The sequence below is a fragment of the Mastacembelus armatus genome, chromosome 20, assembly GCF_900324485.2.
Source record: "Mastacembelus armatus chromosome 20, fMasArm1.2, whole genome shotgun sequence".
Classification (NCBI taxonomy): domain Eukaryota; kingdom Metazoa; phylum Chordata; class Actinopteri; order Synbranchiformes; family Mastacembelidae; genus Mastacembelus; species Mastacembelus armatus.
This window is the reverse complement of record NC_046652.1, coordinates 8,109,646-8,129,948: the sequence shown is the minus strand read 5'-3', so window position 1 is coordinate 8,129,948 and position 20,303 is coordinate 8,109,646. Positions and strand designations below refer to the sequence as shown.

The window sequence follows — 20,303 nt, the reverse complement described above, 5'->3', positions numbered from 1 at the left end:
AGGCGTGTGCTTGTGTAGGTCAGTGGAGGAATCAATGCTGAGTTTATGGTCTCTGGTAAGAGGGTGAGAGTGCAGGTGGCCCGCTGTGAGTTTTAAGACAGAGTTGTTCACCTTAGTAACCATGAAAGTGTAATGTGTTGGAGATGCCACTGCTGGTGTCCAAAACACCTTTATTTTCTACATGTATAACTGTCCATCATCTCATGACACATGAATTCAACATATGTTGTGGTTGCTGCCACAGTTCATTATGTGTTAGGATTCTCTTCAGCTCCACACTGCACATGAGATAATGGCCAATGTGCTCCTGTGAGGAAGGGCGGACAGATTTCCAGTGAGCACCAAGGACATGTGGACGCTTTAAGAGTAGTTGTAGCACAAACTGTCTGCAGGTTGGTTGCGAAGAATGAGCAATCTAAGGCTGTTAGTTGTTGCCTCTTACAGAGAAACCATGATCGACCGCCTGCTTCTCATTGCTTTTAAAAACCACATTCAAAAAAAGTGCTATAGAAAAGCCTTGAATGTAGTTCTTTTGCCAGCGGGTACGTGTCACTGTATCACCTTGGTCACTCTCATTTCTTTTGATGTGCGCTCTACGGCTCCTGTTCGGTTAGGCTACTTTTATCTTATAATGCCATGGAGATTGCAAAACGAAGCATATTAACTAGGAATGTAAAATTTAAGACCTGAGCTGGCGCTGTTGCTCTTCGTTGGGTGTTTTTTGGCATTCCTTGTGAAAAATGGACCCAGAGGACGCTAAACCAGCAATTCTGTTATTAGTCCCCCCCTCATGCAAATACCCCCGGACTGACCTATTTTACGCTCAGAAGGTCTTACTGGTTTTTGCATCTGGTTGTTTTATGAGGTCAACATGTGGCTATTTTTATGTGAATGTCACTTGCAGCCAGGCATGACCCAGACTGGTTCAGGGTCATACGGGGCAAAACAGCCCCGGGACAGGATTTTAAAATAGGCTAATTCATGTAGATATGACAACGTGTGTAATAAAAAATAATTAAAAAGAACAGTGAAAATAATATTTTTATGAAATGAAACAATATTTTGACCGTAGGGTATTAACTGGCCACCTTCATTTGCCATTGCATTCATTCATCACTTCCGCAAAAGGGGGACACCACCTGACGTTTTCGCCGCGCATACCCATGTCCAAGGTTTGGAGACCGGTCAAACTCAAAGTGTTCAACCTCGTTGCGCTTGTTAGCAGCTGCCACAGAGCCACAGCGCGTTGGTGTCAAATAAAATACAGTAGGTGAGCGCGCCGCGGCTCATCTGTAGGTTTCTCACATTCATTCGTCTGTGCGCAATGGCACCGAGCGCCGCCGCTGCCTCCGCTGCTGCTGCTGCTGCTGCTGCTCCTCCTGCTCTCCACCGCTGGACGCGATGACCGGACAACTTTTAACTCTGCACCGATGAAGAGAAGTGATGGATTCCTCACTTGGAAACAGCAGCATTGTTGTAAGTCTGTTTGCTTTTTTTCTGCCTTTGGGAAAAATTACACAGAAGCATAGTTAGACACCACTCTGCTCCAGTGTCTCTTAAATACCAAGCTTTACAAGTGTTTGATCGTGCATGTGCTCTGATAGGTATTCATGCAGGAAGATATTTTTGTGTAATTTTTCCTCTGCTTTATTGACCTTACTCTTTTCTTGACGCTTGATTGTGATAAAGTGATCATTGGTTTTAATTGCGGGTAGGGTTTGATCCACAAGTGCAGTTCATTATCCATGTGCACTGTGCACACTGTGAATCGTCTTGTAATGCTCACACTGTTTTATGCATGGAGATATGACACATTTTCTAGATATGAACATAGAAAACTGTCAGTCAAACTGGCTGCACTGCCAGTAAACCTGATAATGTAACCAAACTGTCTTAGGTCTTAATGCAGTTAAAAAGACCATCTCCCATTACTGTACATTTTTCCTAATGGCTTCAGAGCATATACACTGAGCCACCAACTATATATGTGCACACACGTGTGTGTGTGTACTGTCCATTTAAAGGTGTGATTGGGCCCATTTCACCCACAGCTGGAGGTCAGAGTTCTGCACACTGACATTGAGAGAACAGCAGCATCAGGTGGTTAATTTGAGAGGGAGGTCCAGGAAACAAAAGAGTGAAGAGGGAAATCAGTATCACCTAGCACTGGTTCTGCTACAGACCCTGCATTGGAGCTCTTTGCAGCGTTCCAGCACATAACCATTGCCCTCACATTAATAATGTATGTGCACATATAGACTGTGGTTGTGCATATATGTGGCTCTCTTTCATTACTTACATTCCTCCCGACCTGTCATTATTACTCTGATACACTCAGTGCTGCACTCTTGTTCTGAGAGTTCAAGGTTATTAGCATCAGTGGCTGGCTTTTCTTTGGTGCTTCCCTTCTCATGTGGACAACAATATGATTCTGGATCCACTGAGGAATGGCTCCAGTTAGGGTATTATAGATTGAGGAAATCTTTAAAAGTCTCCTGGGTTTGAGCCAGGTCTCCAAATGTTTCTAGTTTTCTTGGCATATTTTTCCCTATTTCTGTTACAGAAACTGAAAGGAAGATGGATAAGATGGATCAGTTTTTATCATCTAGACACAGGTGTGAGTTTTACTATGGAGCTGTTATCTGGACTGGAGCCAGATTTTGAGTTTTGGGAATAAATGAGCGGAGGGATGTTGTGTAAGGACAGGACCAGAGCCAGCCAGACCTCTCAGGGTTTCAGCATGGACCAGTTACCCCTCCCTGAAGAGCTCACCTTGCTGGCACATCTCAAAGGCACCCAGTGTGTCTGTGTTTGTCTATTAGTTGTGTTAAAAGCCATTTACAGGAAGGAAAGGGATACATTTAAAGGCTGACTGAACAACCATAAATTTAGCCATTGATATTTGCAGTAAAGAAAATGAATTTCTGCTGAGTCCTTATGTAGTTGAGCCATATTTTGAACAGATCAATAAGTTTTTCAAGTTTTCATGAAGCAACAAAATATGCATTTGTGCCAATATTCGTTTTTAATTTTTTTTTTGTCTTTAAACTGTAAAGCACGTTGACTTGCATTAACCTGTGTGAAAGGTGCTATATAAATAAAGTTTGACTGATTGATTGATTGATTGATTGAGTATACACCAAGCAGCGGTGCTATACAGCAAGGGACGTTCTTGTGTCAACAGTTTCATTTATCACTTCATCTGATTGTTTGTTGCAAGGGCCCAGGAGATGTCTCTCATTGGGCCTGTGACATAAAATGATGCTGCCAGTATCATCTGATGGCTGAAATTCTGCCAGTTCATTTGACCACTGAGATGTGAAAAATGTCATGTCTGTGTTTGCATGAGAATCCAAAAGAGAAGAAGTTAAGGGTAAACACCTGACTCTTTTCCTCTGGTAGGTCTGCAAATCATCTCACCTCCCATGTCACAGGAACGTCTCCATGGCGGCGCTTAGCGGCGCAGAGCGGCTCTGGAACGAGTCAAACCTCCTCAGATGGGATCAGAACAATGGGAGTTTGCAGGCAACGAGACAGGACGTGGGGGAGCGCAACTACTACGCCATGCTGTACTCCTTGCTCATCCTGGCCATTGTGTTTGGCAACGTGCTGGTGTGTCTCGCTGTGCTGAGGGAGCGTTCCCTCCAGACCACCACCAACTACTTGGTGGTTAGCCTGGCTGTGGCCGACCTGCTGGTGGCTTCGCTGGTCATGCCCTGGGCTGTGTACTTGGAGGTGAGGAGGTCAGGCTGTGTGTATTTACAAAATGTCAGCACATAGGGACATTGCTGTGTGGCAGCGATTCCCAGCCTTTTTGTGTCTGACACACCCCCACGTTGCTATTATGAGCTCGGGTACTGTTTCACTGACACCGGCCCTCAGGTTCCAAACGTTTTATCTCAAATGTTCTTAAAGTGCATGTTCTGTGACTCCACATAAAGTGTATATTCTTACAGCACTTTTTACACATTTGAACTGTCAGTGTTTTCACTGGTTGGGCCAATTTGTGTGGCAGACCAAACCATTTATCCAGTATTTATTTCAACCATATAGGCCAATCCATCACTTTTTGCAAATGTTTTAACTACAACTTTTAGCTCACTCTTTCAAAAGTTTAATCATTAAACTTCAGATGTTTTTGTTACTTAAGTACTTTTAGCTAATTATTTCACTTATTTATAAATTACTTTTATCCCATCTAATACTGTTTCAACCATTTATCCTTCAACATTTTCTTATATTCTTTGTCCTATTTATAACGGTTTATTGCTTACTAGTCAAGATTATGAATTATTTAATTCCATAAACAACTTGAGCTTTAAGTATTTCAGTAGTTTCTTTGTTACCTTTAGGCAGTGTAATTTTCAGCTTACACTGCAGGCTGAATGATTTTTGGTATACTCACAGTGTAGTATGTTAATGTGGATTAACTGTAGATAATGACTCAAAACTCAAACCCCCATCTTAAAATAAGTTTTATTATATTTATTATAATCAGATTTTATTAATTTTTAGTCACAATTAGACACAAAGTATTTGCTTTTTTTAGGAGTGGATAATCATGAATTAATGATTGGGTTCATGATTTTTTTTTGTATGCAATGTTGCTGATCTGCTAGGAGAACAGATTAGAGGGCAAAGAGTTTTGCAGGAGCCAAAGTTGACAAACTGCAACAAAAAAAAAAAGCTGGCGTCAGTGAAAAAATTGATGATGGTCATTTGGTGCTTATTACTTATGGCAGCTGGGTGTGATCAGACAGCAGTAATGATGATGAAAGGTAGTACAGATTGAGGTTCATTGTCCAAGTAGATTATACATAATTGCTGAAGGACACAATGAATTTATAACAAATTATGACCTGCTGGAGGTAGTTGGCCATGATTCAAATATTTAAGAAGCAACTGTAAACCTGTGACTTTCATTTTTATCAAACTGTTATTTACTCTTTGGAGATCGGTCACTACTGTCACACGTTTTTGTTTAATTGTTCATTTTCTTTGCCTCTGTCTACACTACACTTGTTGTGCAATAACTCCATTCACTGTTCTGACTCACATGACCCTCAGGCACCCTCCTTTCATCAAAGTTATAGTGCCCTGGTTGTATAACTATAGAGGTACAGGCATGTGGGGCTGTGGAAAAGGATCCTTGAAGCTTCGGGAGACTGAATCTGTTACTCAAGGGCATGTGTTTGCCCACATGAGTTCCAAAAATTATCTGGTTGAAGTCCGGTTGTGTTTATCAAGTAGCCCCCCTGCTGTCCAAAGTTTGCCCTCTGTCGGTACAAAGCCCTGTTTCTAACAGTGTGCAGAAGATTCAACTGCAGGTCAACCAGAAGAAAACTTAACACAGTCATTGAGCACATGTCTGACAAATTTAAGATGATTACATCCTATGAAAGGTAAAAAAGGGTATCCAGAAACCTCAGTGCAATTCAGTCATGTGTTTAAGTTTTGTGAACGCAGTCATGCTGTAAGAGCATGTGCTACATTTTTCATGTCAGAGTGTAACCCCTTCATTTCTGATTCGTCAGGGAGACACAATCCCTTGAGGGGTAGGTCATCAAAAGACAGAATTACACAAAATTTCATTGTTTCAGCAGGAATGTAGAGCATATTAACTTCTTGAATAAAGCTGGGAAAGACATTTTTGTTTAGAATCGGAGGCAAAAACCCCCAACACACTGGCAGTACATCACTCTCTGAGCTCTAATCTGAAGGATGCGGGATGAGCTTGTTGTGACCAGAGGGTTGCTGGTTTGCTTCTGTCAGTGTGTCTTGGCAGGAAAATCGACTGAGTCCTGCACTACCTGCAGGTGCAAATCACAAACCCTTCGGCAAGCCACCTTAAACCTGGTACAGTTGATCAATGGTTTGTACTTGAAGGAAGTGGTTGCATTGGCAGCATTGACTGAACGTTCCCTTTCCAAAATTCATCATAAATGATGTTTCTCAGTGTGACCTAACTACGTAAAAGGCTGCATTTGTTGTGTGGAGTTTAGTCATTTTGACAGAAAACATGAAATGGAAGGATATAGCTCTAATCCTACTGTACAGACACTTTAGCTGTAGAAGCTTTTGTTTTTAACTGTGACATTTGCTTTTTCATCTTATTTATCCGTTCACCACCATTTCCAAAAACAAATATCTCGTAACTCTGTTATTTTTGTTCTGAAAATTGGTATAAATGTAAGTTCCAACCCATATAAATTAACCAGTTTTTTTTAAACCCAGACTGATGCTTCATCCTGCATCAATCCTAACAAATGCTGCTCCTTTTTACTTGAGATATTTCACTGCTGTGAGAGTATACATCATGTAGAGCCAAACGCAGTCAATATGAGGTGTGTGCAGAGACCCACTGAGACACCATTATATTCCCACGCTGCACACAATATTCAATATGTGCTCATGTGTGGCTCAGTATTTTTGTGTGACAGAGTACAAACAAGTGCTGTGTTGATACAGTACTGTCTGTTGCATATATTGTTATTTCTATATTTAAGTGGATAACTTTATTAAAAGATGACACTGCCATGCCAAAAAATAGGTTATTTTCTTGACACTTTTTTAGATAACAGTTTTTTTAATTGGGTTTAGGATTAAGATAAGGGGATAGTTCAGAGATTTAATATTGCACCTCCATAAAGTCTGTAGGATTTGTAAGCGATTATATAGAAAATAGCCAGAATCAATGCTGTGGAGGCTGAGATGTCCTGATTATTATCATTATTGTCCCAATCCTGTACTTTAGACTAAATGTACATAGTATACACTGTACTGTGAGTGTGTGCTGTGAGTGATAGACTGGTGACCATCTCTCACCCAATCTCAATCCCAATCTGTGCAATAGTGCACAGACATAAATCAAGCATTTTTCTTCATGCATACTTTTTTGAGTATGCTTATTGTTACTTCTCCCATGTGAGCACACTACTTACTCAAAACCTGCTCAGTGTGATACACATCTACAACACAGTGTTAGGTTCCAAAAATAATGGGTGTTAACATTTCCCATTTGCAGCACAGTATCTGTCATGACACTTACCATCTGCCAAACATCCATGTCATTCAAACTCCACAACACCAGCAAAGAAACAGCAAAAACAAAAAAAGGAGAATAATGTCAGCACAAAATATGAGAGCAATTCAAGAGCTCTCTGCTAAACATGATGAAAGGCTTTTAAAGCATCTCTGTCATCAAAAAGGTAACATCATCCACTTCCAAAGCGCTGTCTTCCCCCTCAAGTACTGGTTACTAGTCGCCATGTAAAATGCCACCCCTGGGAGACATTGCAGGTCTTTGTACCTTCTGTGATCAAGATAAAGGATGTGTTCCTCATCGTTTTTTTTTTTTTTAAGCTGTGAAGTGGCACACACAAAAGCTTGTAAACCATAAGTTTCCAAGTTACCAAGAAACTCTTAATCTTCCCCAAATTTTTTGCCTCTCCTTTGTAAAACCCATGAACGAATCTCACTTTTGTCTCAATATTTTAAAATCATGGATGAAATATTGTACTTTTTTATTTATTGTTTTTAACTGTAAGGTTTAACACTAGAATTTGGATGGTTAGGGTTGAGAGTTAAAATCAGGGTTCAGTGTATAAGTAATGGATGTTTCTGCATTATCATGTATAAGAAAACATGAGTATTTGTCTGTGTGCGACTCTTCTGGTTGATGTGAGAAAATGATGACATCTCTCTGTACATCTCTGTGCAGTATGTGCATGTAGCTGTGAGTATTCCTGTGTGTACCTGCTGGTTCTCTGTGTAGGTAGGTGTATATTACCATCCCGGATTTGACAGATTTAGCAGTCGGGCAATGAAGCTTGTATCTAATTTGTCTTTGTCAGACAGTTATTACCAGGCATTACGGAGCCTAAATGTAAGCCTGTGAGCCTGAGGACAACTCTGCTAGGGGGTTGTTGGTCTAGCTGGGGGTTAATATCCTTTCTGAGAAATGTGAACTCCTCTGAGGATAATTCAAGCTGTGTTCAACACATTTCACCAATTCTATTTTCTGAGTCAGAATGGCAGGACAATTTGGGCACTGAACTTTTCATGTAGGTAATATAGGTCAAACCTTTTCTGTTGTGCATATTTTTCATTCTTCCCTCACTCCTTGTCACATGCGAGAGTGTTTGTTTGATAGGCACTTCACACTTCATCGTGAAGAAGACAAATGTGTGCTTTGTTAATTTGCCCATCTATTTTTTGCAGGTGGTCGGCGGTGCCTGGCTTTTCAGCCGACTCTACTGCAACATCTTTGTCACACTGGATGTGATGATGTGCACAGCTAGTATCCTCAACCTGTGTGCTATCAGCATTGACCGGTGAGTGTGAATTGTGTATCTGTGTGAGTGTTTATATATATATATATATTGCAAGTGTTATGTATAAGTATAAATATGCCCAGGTCATCTCTTTTTACTTTTAACTGTGGATCTGTTTACAGATTATTGTGCTGCATATGTTTCCACTTAGGCAGGAGGAACACTGTACTGATTCAGCCTTTATGGTTGGTGTGGATCAAGTATTTACTTTTTTGCACATAGTTGCAAAGAGCTTCTTAAGAGTTTTAAACTTAAACATCAGACGTGCAACTACAGAATGAATAAAGATCTGCATAACAGCTAGAGGGATCATGGGGATCTGTTTGTATGACATGTTTGGAACAGGGGTAGGTTATAAGACTTCCTCTGTAGTTAATACAGTTGCTTCTGATTGGTGCTTTTATTAAATAATATCATCACTTGCAAAGCTGTATTACCAGCTATGTGTGCAGCTGGCAGTGGGCCTCGAATACACACTTTGATAAAGGTAAAATAATTTGTACCAGTTAAGTACAAAAACAACTTAGTTGATCCTCTATTGTTACATCTATGGCCAATCACAGTTTTCCAAATTCACAGGTTATTGCCCCCCACTTGTAGCCCACCTGTTCTATTGGCCTCCACATGGAAAGGCTGGATGTCCAGGTGAAGCTGAGATGTCTCCGAAGTGAGGAATTGTTATAGCTTTACCTTGACTTACACTTGGCTGTTGTTGAGGATAGGGATGCCTTTTTTTTTTGTGATAATTTCAATGAATTAAAATTGTATGAACTGATAACCAAGGCATACGTGCTGTAATTATCAGAAAATGTGCTGTGATTTGGTGTGCCAAATTGCTGTGCTATTAGATACCTTTTTGCTGTTAAATAAGATGGAGTTACATGTGTTGGCTGACTGCCTGTGGAGTTATTGTCAGGTGGCTGTGTGATTTGGTTAGCTGTCAGAGGCATGGTTAACATACTGTAGGATGGGAGCTAAGGGTCAGAGAGCACTGCTGTAGCAGTGATAATGCATGCTCACAGCAGGCAGTAGACATGCTTTTAACGTAACAACAACAGTGTTTGTACAGTACATCCCTGGAAAATCTGTCCCAACAAGTCTCTCTCATTATATCGGTAAGGTATGCACATTATCGTATATAAAAAACAGTAATCACAGTCTGCTGTGGGGAGACTGAAGCAAAGTTTTGGGCTTAATCAATTATGTTGTAGGTTATTCACTATTAAACCTGCCAGACATATTGTTGGACATGCAAATCTATTTTTTACTTTATGACCCTCTTGGCCCTAACGCCCCCTTTTTTATCTGGTGATGCTCCCCAAAGTTCGTTTCTGTTTGCTTTCTATATACCTTGGGCAAAAAACTAATTTTGAAGATTTGTCTGACCATTTTTATGAAGACAGTATTTAATTAAACCAAACTTTTTCAAACCCCTGTAGGGGATGATATACTTGGCAGTCAACTCAACAGCTCAGTGTGTAATATATTCTCGAGCCTGATTAGCTGACAGACGATTTATGAGCCCTTTCAACATATTTGGATCTTCATTGCATTTGGTTACAGACCTGTTGTCATATATGTTTGACCTGCAGTATTTTTTGTTTGTTTCTGAGGGATGAAGTTCTTTGGAGCCATGTGGTTCTTTGTGACTGACTATTACATAAGTAACAACATTGATGCAGCATCACATCATTTGAGAGGTGCTAAATTAATGCAAAGCACCAGCAGCATCCTCTGTCACTGATGGTGTACATCACACATTATATCACATTAACATTTGTGGCAGAATTCATTTCTAAGTTAATTCAAATATTGCAGTGATTGCAGGGAAAGTTTGTTGTCTCTTAAAGAGGTGAGGCAAACCAAACGCAGCATGTATACACCACACAGAAAGCTCTTGCATTTAACTTCAAGCTAAAGTGCTTTGTGAAAGCACTTGCAGCGTAAGTTGTGTTTTGAGTGGTTACTCAGAGCTGAAAAGGTTTGTTCTCATCTTCAACTAAAAGTCTAACTTAAGGCTGCATTGATCAATAAACATCAATAAGTCATGTACATTATTTTTACCACTCCACTTTTTCATCTCAGCTTTTATTTAAGCAGACCGCAGTATGGAGACTAACAACACTGTAAAGCAATGAGGTAGAGCTTTTTAGTGAGCTTCAGTGTCTGTTTGGCTCCTGTTTATCCACAGAAGAACCACAGTAATTATTCTAATGAGGATAAACAACCATGGGGGTTATCTGGCGCTAAGCAACATAACATGACATTCATTTTGGGTCATGGTCCACCATAATTGCTGCTTCTTCTGAGCCATTTCTGAAACTAGTTTTTCCTGAGCTCATTGTACACTGTTGACTTATAGTGAGCTGATTCTTAAATCAAAGATCTATTAGGTTTATTAGGGAATACCGAAATTGTTTCTAAATGAAAATGCATAATTTGCTGCTTCGTTGTTGGTCTTTATGTTGTTCACTTTCTCTCAGCAGTTGATCTTCTGGCATTTCCATTTGAGGGGACTCTCTCTTCCGCTTTCTAATTACCCTCCTTTACTGTACTGTATCTGCAGTCTTTATTCAAATGTCACCCTGTACACACACATTTCTGTGCTTCGCAGACTCTAATCAGTGTGTGTTTGCAGATACACGGCAGTGGTGATGCCCATCTTGTACAACACCAGTCATCGCTCAAGAAAGAGAGTTTTGGTGATGATTGCCACAGTGTGGGTCCTGGCTTTCACTGTTTCTTGTCCCCTGCTGTTTGGCTTCAACACCACAGGTCAGGTCAACAACATTTTGACTTTATCTCCCTGTCAGGACATATTTTAATGAGTTTATTGAGCCTTCAAAATAGAAATATAATATGAGGCACGATGGCACCACGTTGTTGTTCAAATTCAGGGTCAAGATCCAGTTTACTAGCTGATCAGGACGAGCAGTGGGACATAAAATACAACTTAAAATGGAATTTAAAGGGCCACTCCATCAATTTACAATGTCAGATTCAATCTACTTGTCATGGGGAGTACTGGTTGACCTGTGAAAATGTTATATGATGGTTTTTTGGAGATGTGGCCTGACCGTTTGTGCAGCCTGAGTTACTACCTGTAGATAACGAGTGAGCGCCTCTGTATGTTAAGCTTGAAAGTCATGGGCATTTAGAGATAAAGAGGGTCACATTCTACCGTCAGAAATTACATAGCATATATTTAGATTAATGCAATCAGTTCAGTTAATTTAAAGGAGCTATACACAGTACATTAGCAAACATATATGTAATATAGTAAAACTAATACTTTATGCTATTGAAATGGCATGTAAAAGTAGAGGTAGTCGTAACAGGTAATAGTAGGGACAGCAGTAAAACAGACTGAGAATATTTTAAAATGAGGTTCCTGTAGATGGGGAGAGAGTGTTATCTTCTCTAAGTATCTTTGATGTTCCTGAGGGATGTTTCAGGTATTATACGTGTTCGCCATAATTTAAAATTTGCTGTTCAATAAAATCATGTCTTCAGGTAAAAAAATAAAAAATCTGAACTGAAGAATAAAAAATGGATGAAATGAAAGAAATCACCCAGAGCCATTTTAATTACAACCAGCAGCACAGATACATTTCAGCACACTCACAATTAAGATCATCACTCAGACACAATGTAAAGCCACTCACAAAGATACTGACATTTAACAATGAGTGCAAAACAATGGCAGGTGATTGCGGGAACTCACAGTTTTGTCAGCATACAATCATGCATCAGTGTTGGAAGGAGGGAAGAGTGGCTTCATATCACGTCCAGAATTATTTATGATTGATTTAAAAGAAATGTCTGGAGAAAGAGCTGCTTGACAATACTGGTGCATGTGGATATTTAATATGAGCCTGAGAAACTGAATTTGGATTGCAGAGTGGCCAGAACTACAGTAGACTCTATGTCTGTGTGTCTTTTCATGTCACTGTGCATTGAGATATGTGGTATTAACCTAAGGAAACTTGCAGGGAGTAGCAAATCACATTGGTTTGTTCATGCCACTGACAGACAATATGTACACTGATCAGCCACAATTTTAAAACCACCTGCCTGCTATTGTTCAGGGTCCCCGTCAGCTGCCAGAACAGTTCTGACCCATCACAAGACCGCTGAAGGTGTCCTCGCACATGTCCACAAACATTAGCAGCAGTGCTTTTAAGATCATCTGAAACTTTTTAATTGGAGCTTTTGTGGATTGGACTTTTTTTTTTACCAGCACATCCCATATGTTTTCCAAAGTAAACCAGCCACCCACTAAATGGAAAATAAGGCACAGTCCGTGAGATGAGACCAGCTTTCTTCCATTTGTCCATGGTCCAGTTCTGACCTTGCTTTCAGGGGTCAACATGTTCACTGTGACCAGGATGTGGTTGCACAGCCCCACATACAGCTGTGCTGCACCGTGTGTTTTAACACATGTCAAAAAGCTTTAATGCAGGCTGGTCTTTGCTCCCCACAAACATCATTAAGTCTTGGCCACCCATCACTCATCACCGCTCCACAAGTTGCTCTTCCTTTAACCAGTTTTGGTAGATACTGACCACCCACAGTGGGAACACTGCACAGTGTGTTTCACAGCTAGCCTCTGCCATGGTTTCTTATCAAACTTTAATTTACAACAAAACTAGTTCACCTGACGGACTCTGGAATTATGATAGGAAAAACTGGTGAAGATCTCTTACGTGGAATTTATGGTGCAATTATTGTGAAATTCATCATACCTCCATCTCACAGTCAGCTGTGAGCATATGTGTGAAGTACTATATGCGGAGTATGAAAGAAGACAAACCATCAAGGTCATTTTCAAGATGGAGAGAATGCCCCAGGGTCAGATGTTGGCTGTAAATTAGATCTACTGTCTCTTTTATTAGGTTTGCATAATGATAATTTTCTTTGGTCTCAGATGACCCCATGGTGTGCTCAATATCCAACCCTGACTTTGTGATCTACTCCTCGGTGGTGTCCTTCTACCTGCCTTTTGTTGTCACCCTCCTCGTCTACATCCGCATCTACATCTTCCTCAGAATGAGGCGGAAGAGGATCTCCTTTGGCCAGGCCAGCAGAAAAGACCAGTCAGGCTCGACCCCATTGTCTGTGGTGAGACCATTATTTTAATTATGTTCCCCTAAGTTGTTATTTATGTTTTTTCACTTTCTAAAAAATTATATTTCATAAAGATTTAAACATTGTTCCTAATGCTTTTTAATGGTTAATACATAATTTGCAAGTGCTTTATAAATAAATGAGAAGCTGTTAATAGGCACAGCTTTTGGTTTGCCAGGTTGTAGCTGGTGTTTATCCCCCTGTTATGTCATTAGCTCTGTCGTGTTAGTGCTTTAATTAAGAAGTTGAAGTAAATGTTTTATCAATGTAATTTGTAATTTCTGTAGTTTGCTTTATTTGACTCTATAAAACACTGTGACCATCAGATGATGCATGTGCCTCTGTACATTGTGCTATTTACCGTATGTATCTGGCACAGCAGTGGTTAACTTCATTACTTAGTAAAGTCTTCTTAAAAACCTTAGAAATCTTTTTTTCTGCACACTAAACTAAAGCTGTCACTACATTTGATATATATTTTTAAACAAGGGCTCCCCATCTCCCAATTTAACCCCTGGTAGTCACGATTATGAAAGCCATTAGACCTGATTGAATTGCAGAATAAATGCAATTTCTAAGCTCCTAATAATCTATTTCTTTGTTGATGCAAGTTTCCTCCCGACAACATTGTATTTCTCATGTAGATGCAGTCTCTTTCTCCCTCATTCACATTCGCCCTCATTATGCATGCTCATTATGACTTGCAAATTACAGTTCACCTTGATATTGGATGTTTTCTGAGTCAAACTCTGTGTGCACATACATGTACCTCACCAGCGAGACCTCCCCCTAAAGCCTCATAACCAGTTTGATTACAGTAGGAAATGTGATGGGCAGGTGCACCGCTGTCAGAAACCCAAGGTAAAAGCCATTTGTCACATGCAGGAATTTCTGTTGCTGATAAAAGGTGGAGATTTTAACTTGCTGTAACGGCTGAGAAAGATTTCGAATGAGTCTACTCTACACTAAAAGCAATAGGTACAGTAATAAGTACAGACAAAATATGAAATGTAAGTTATAGATCAGAAAGAGTTAACAAATGTCTCTCCATTGTAGCGGCTCTATTCATAAGCTGCACCACAAACTCAGTCTTATAGCTTGAAACAGACTGAGTTACAAAACCTTGGTCAGAGTAACAGATACAGCCTTTGTATTTGTTGATAAAGGTTATTAATCACCCACTGGTTTGAAAGCTGTACACGTGCATTTACATTTTTCTATTGGAAATATTAATGACAGAAGAAACTGATATAGTTCCTTGTTAGTTATCCAACACTCAGTTTCAAAGTTAACTTCAGTTCACCTTGTTAACAAGATGTTTGTTTGTGCCTGCAGCTGAAAGGACAATGGGACTGAATAGTTTGTAATAATGCCATAATTTTAGATGGACTGTAGAGTCATGTTGGTCGAGCATGGAGTCAGACTACAATATGAAAATCCTTTGGAGAAAGCTCCAACAGTCTTTTGAAAGAAATGAGAATGAAATGCCCTAAATAAATAGATACATACATGTCCATTGAAATATGTATATTTTGAGAACCAAACATTTAAGTCATACATTTAAAAAGGTACACTTTTACAAGAACATTGTAATTTCTACTATTTTTTTTTACTATCATCGTTTTGTGACAAGAGTGACACTGTGAATATCACATTACAGTGCAATTTTCAATTTTGTTCTCAACCAGCTGTCAGTTCTTTGATCACACCCATCCCCCATCCAATATTTGTCCTAGCTACATCTATCATAAAAGTGATGGCTTTATCAAAAAAAGGCAAGGAGACATCAGGTCACGCTCTGTGCATCTTTATCATCTTATATTTAAAATAGGGTGTATAAGAAGACACAATTAGATCATTCAGCCCAGCAGTCCTGTGTGATGTTGTTGGATTCATTTCACCCAATTTTTCCATTTCATTGCACAAAGGTTCATAATCAGGTCTTTTTTTTAACAGAAGGTCACAGATAATTGGTTGTGGTTGAGCCTCAGTTCAGGATCTCATTCATGAGTGAAGCCACCCGTTGGAAGATCCAAGCCTTGGAGGAGTTCAGGCTGAGAGAGTTATAATGAAAAAGTGTTTTGAAATAACATAATAGGACTCTGATTCAGTCAGCTGAAGGAACATTTGATAGGAAGAAGGAGCTGCTCCATTTTTTCTGTGTCAAAGGCAACTCTCTATTTCTATGGCGAGCTTTAATTGAATCACAAAGGATTTAGCTCAGGAGTTGATGAATTAAAACATAACAGACCCTAATTCCCTTCATTTATTTTGTCTGTGCAGGGTCAATCGGCAAAATTTGTTAGAATATTTATGTAAAAATCTCAGATGAGTAATTTATTGATTCATCTTTCACCCAAAATAAATGGCACAAAGTTTCTCTTCCAGCAAAGTGGTGGGGTGGGAGTTTGATCATTTCTATAGATAATGTTCAATCTTTAACTCTCCCTCCCCTAGGAGACTTGCCTACAAGAAGAAACTCCCAAAGTAAAGCAAGACCTGTCACCTATAAGGATTAAAGTGGTAGGTGTTATTTTAAACTAGAGATCTAAAACAACAGAGATTCTTTAACTGATCATTTTCGGTGCTTTAGTTTTACTGAATCACAGCTTGGTGCCTGACTCTTATACTGATTGTGGTGTATTGTCACATGGTTGCACACAAGGCAGTTCTGTTTTTAGCTTCCCTGTGGGTCTGTCTGTGTGTATGTTCATGCACACTTCAGCTCTTTGTTCCACTGTGATTTCACAGTGCCACGATCTGAGACGTAGCTGAAAACCATGATTTTGAAGCATGGCTTGTTGCCTTGCATCACCTGGTCACTGGTCAGCTGACCAAAGTGGGTGGGTGACGCAGCACCTGAATAATCCCCAGACTGTTCAAAGGCTGAGAGAATTACACTCTCTAATTTTCCCTGGACGAAGACGTGTGATGAGATGACTGTGTGAGTAAGAGAGGACTATGAAAATAAAAAATCAATTTAATGTTTGTACTGGCATTACCAGTAGCCCTTAAAAACTAAGTAATGACTCTACTTATTAATAGAAAGGAAAATGGAGCAGGAGTCGCTATGTTGAAGGGTTTACAATGTCATATTTGCAGCTACAGGAGATGAACGAAAAGGCTGTAAAAATTAAATATTGTGTTTGTAGATGGTCAGAGTTTGGGATGTGTGCTGAATACTAACTGTGCAGCTGGGATTTAAAAACCTGGAGTGGAGGCATTTCACTTTGTCTGAACGGCACTTCTGAGATCTTCCAACTTTTATTCTCCACTTTGTTGGCTTTGTTAAATAGCACTCTGCTTCTAACGTTTTCAATTAGGTTAGTGCAGAATGAAATAAAGCTAATCTTTCGACAGATATTACATTGCAGAGATTCATATTCAGCATATTCAAACATTAAAGCTGCAATAATTCAATTGTTGTTCAGCTGAAGAGGCAAATCTCTGGCTCTTTAGCAGCTCATTGCTTCTTGTTCACCAGCTAGCAGCTATTTTTTTCTGGTAGGTTTATCAGGACTTCACAATTTAATCAGTTTAATCTATTGGTTAATGCAACTATGTCATTGCAGTTAGTGCAGTTTCCATTAAATGTGTGTACTGATTGTAAGAAATTCCCATTAAGATAAAGATAAACACATATAAGTGTGATGCTATCTACCTAAAATGTACTTTGGGGTTTGTCTCATCTACACAGTCTATAGGAATCTCTTACTGCACACGTAGCTTCTAATTGTGTATCATTTATCCCGACAGCACAGTGGATCAACTTCAGGTGCTTCTAAGCCTAACCTGCTCTTAGGATGCCTGTGGCGCAAAGAGCCAAAGACTGGGCCAGTGGAGAACTCAGTGTTGCCCCCGGTGGATACACAGAACTACTGCAGCATCAGCCACGCCTCCTGTGGCCGTACCGAGCTGGATGCGGAGCGGGAGCGAGGGGAGGAAGAGGAGGAGGAACGGGTGGAGGAGGAAGATGAGAACACCCAGAATGAACAGCCTCCTACCAGGATGACATGTGAGGTGAAGGATCTGACCAATGGACAAACACACACATCATTACGACCGCTGTCTCATTGCAACAATCCACGACTCAGGAGCATGCACGCACGGGAGAAAAAGGCCACTCAGATGCTGGCCATTGTGCTCGGTAAGTAGAGGCAGTCATGTGCAATGACTTGAGGTAATGAAAATGTAAATGTCATAGTAACACAATGCAGGAGGTACAGGCAGTTTTCACTTCAGGTTCATGCACATCCTGTAAAATCCAGACAAGGCTCAGTTATCAGTCAGTTTCCTAAAAGTCTGATCAAGATAGTTGTGGCACACCAGAGATGTTGCTGCCAGTAGCTACATGTGTCTAATTTACAATCTACAATATCATCTCAGTCCAGCCCACTTCCCACCTGCTCTTCAGTCAGCTGACCACTGCTTTGACCCCACACCTATAGTCCTTAAATATAATAAGAGTTTCAACCAAGCTGCAGTATTTGAAGCTGTGTATACATAATAAAATACATTCTGATGGCTACTGCTGGAAATATTAAGTAACTATGACTTGCTTATGAAAACCACACAAACTACAGGTTAAACCAAAAGTGTTTAGAGTGACCCTTTGTTAGACACAGTGCAGAGTTTACAAAGATAATGACAAGACATCTTCCAATTAAAACACACACACACACACACACACACACACACATACAAATCTTTGAGTTTGCATAGTATTAAACATAAGCAGGATTCTTGTTTCTCACTGAGGCTCTTGAAAACATTTCACCTCTCATCCAAGAAGCTTCTTTAGTTCTGATATGAAGACGCTTCTCGGTCATTACAGTCATCTGGATTCTAACAGGAACGGAAGCACAACCAAGTGATTTACTGTACTCCACTAGCTCCCCATGCACTTCTCTACATTTCTTTAATGAGTGAAGAAATGGATTACAGCTTGGATAGTGCAGTGGATTTGTCAGAAAACTGCTCTCCAGTAATGGAAATTACATGCTCAACACAACACACCCCAGGGAACCACACAGAAAGCCAGATACAGCAGTTACTTTGTGTGAATGCACCAACAGGTCCTGATAAACCATAGTAGGACGAAGTACCAGGATGCTCCTGAATATTAACAGTTTTTATTACAGCAAGACATTTTTGGTTTTGGAAAGGCAAAAGTAAATTGGATACACCATCCTGTAAACTCTTTATGGATGGCATGTTTCCCTATCATTACTCTTAACTCTGGTTTAGCATCTTGACTTCCACAGAGTGGGTGTTTCAGTCTTGAATGAATCAACCTGATACTAATTTATATACTTCGTCAGATGCATCTATGTATGTACATATGCCTGAAATCTCTCCCTCATTCACTGCTCCCTATATATTGTACATTTCATAGTGCATTTAATGTGAGCAGCACATCAGTATATTCTCACTAATACTTATACTAATTTGGACTAATCATGGTCATTATGTGTCGTCATTAACAGTTTACTAACATCTGAAATTTGCAAAGCATTTTATTGAGGGGCAGTTTGCAGACAGTAGTGTACATGCTATGACATTTTAAGTGTACTATCCCGTGGTCAGATTTACACACTACAGAGTGAGTAGTGAGGGATTTCACTCACAGCCTTTATTCAGCTATTAAGAATGGGTAGGAGGAAAAGTCTAGAACTTGACAGATAAACTGTGATGCTGATTAACATGAACTCTCCTGGTTTCTCTCCTTTGCACTTTCACCTGCCTTCAAACTTCTCAACGCTTCCTCCCTTGTAAATTTACACCATAAACACACTTCCCTACTTTTTCCATTCATGGTTTTGCTTTCTACTCATCACTTTGCTCAACTTAATTCTCATTTTTTGAACTTCAACTTTGTCCAACACTGTCCCACTCACACTCTCTATTGCTAATGATCCTCTCTCCATACTCCTCTGTTCTCTGGCTGCTCCAGGGGTGTTTCTCATCTGCTGGCTGCCTTTCTTTGTGACTCACATTCTGAATACCCACTGCAAGTCATGCTACGTGCCTCCTGCGCTTTACAGTGCATTCACCTGGCTGGGGTACGTCAACAGTGCCCTCAACCCTGTTATCTACACCACCTTCAACATCGAGTTCAGAAGGGCCTTCATCAAGATTCTCAGCTGCTGAGGGAGGAGGCATGCCAGGCAAAATTAAAATGGAAACAAGCCTGCACGTTATTGCTACAACTCAGGTGTGGTGCACTCAATAAACTGTGATCACAGACGTACACTGGTCATGGTCAGAAGCAAACCTGCTTGTGTCCTGTCGGACTAATACAAGAGCAGCAAAGCACAGCATTGAAATGAACCAACACTGCCAGGTGCATTAAATGCAAACAAGAGGAGTTTTATTTTTCTGACTCTAACGAAGACTTTCTCAATAGGACTTTTAATCTATATTAACAGTATTGCTCCTTGCTCTTAGTTAAAACTTAAAAGATAAGTCCTATCATTTTCTTTATTAACAGTATTTTCAGTGCTCCTCATACACAGACCAAATCCAACAATGGATTGCTTCTACTCACAGTTAATGTCTGTCGGTCTGCAACCTGGATTAGCTTGTTTGTCTGTTTGATAGGCCTGACACACGCTGCAGCACTGGGAGTTTTTTTATTGTGTAACCACCAAGCATGACTATTTAAAAAAAAAGTTTTGCCCCAAAAGCTCCTAATAGCCATTTATTATAACTCTATCCTTTAAATTTTCACACACATACCACAGGGTGTGGACTTTTTGTGGCTATGTCATGTACAGTATGTATACTGTACATTGGATCAGTTCTTCAGTTCATAACTTTCTGGTTAATGTAAGTTTGGAAACT

At 40.0% G+C, this 20,303-nt stretch overlaps 1 protein-coding gene across 1 annotated transcript; it reads left to right on the top strand.

Annotated features, from left to right (window-relative positions):
* The first annotated feature begins 3,444 nt into the window (after positions 1-3,444).
* On the top strand, positions 3,445-19,610 carry drd3 (dopamine receptor D3). Its single transcript, XM_026292307.1, has 7 exons — positions 3,445-3,735; positions 8,221-8,333; positions 10,972-11,108; positions 13,261-13,454; positions 15,918-15,983; positions 17,217-17,607; positions 19,414-19,610. The coding sequence occupies exons 1-7, from the start codon at positions 3,445-3,447 to the stop codon at positions 19,608-19,610; spliced, it is 1,389 nt and encodes a 462-aa protein (XP_026148092.1).
* The last annotated feature ends 693 nt before the right edge of the window (positions 19,611-20,303 follow it).

Excerpts from the sequence above, each read along its gene's own strand:
- drd3 (XM_026292307.1), top strand. The coding sequence starts at position 3,445 with ATGGCGGCGCTTAGCGGCGCAGAGCGGCTCTGGAACGAGTCAAACCTC. Across the intron at positions 13,455-15,917 it reads GCTCGACCCCATTGTCTGTG|GAGACTTGCCTACAAGAAGA; the intron begins GTGAGACCATTA and ends TCCCTCCCCTAG. Across the intron at positions 17,608-19,413 it reads GATGCTGGCCATTGTGCTCG|GGGTGTTTCTCATCTGCTGG; the intron begins GTAAGTAGAGGC and ends TGGCTGCTCCAG.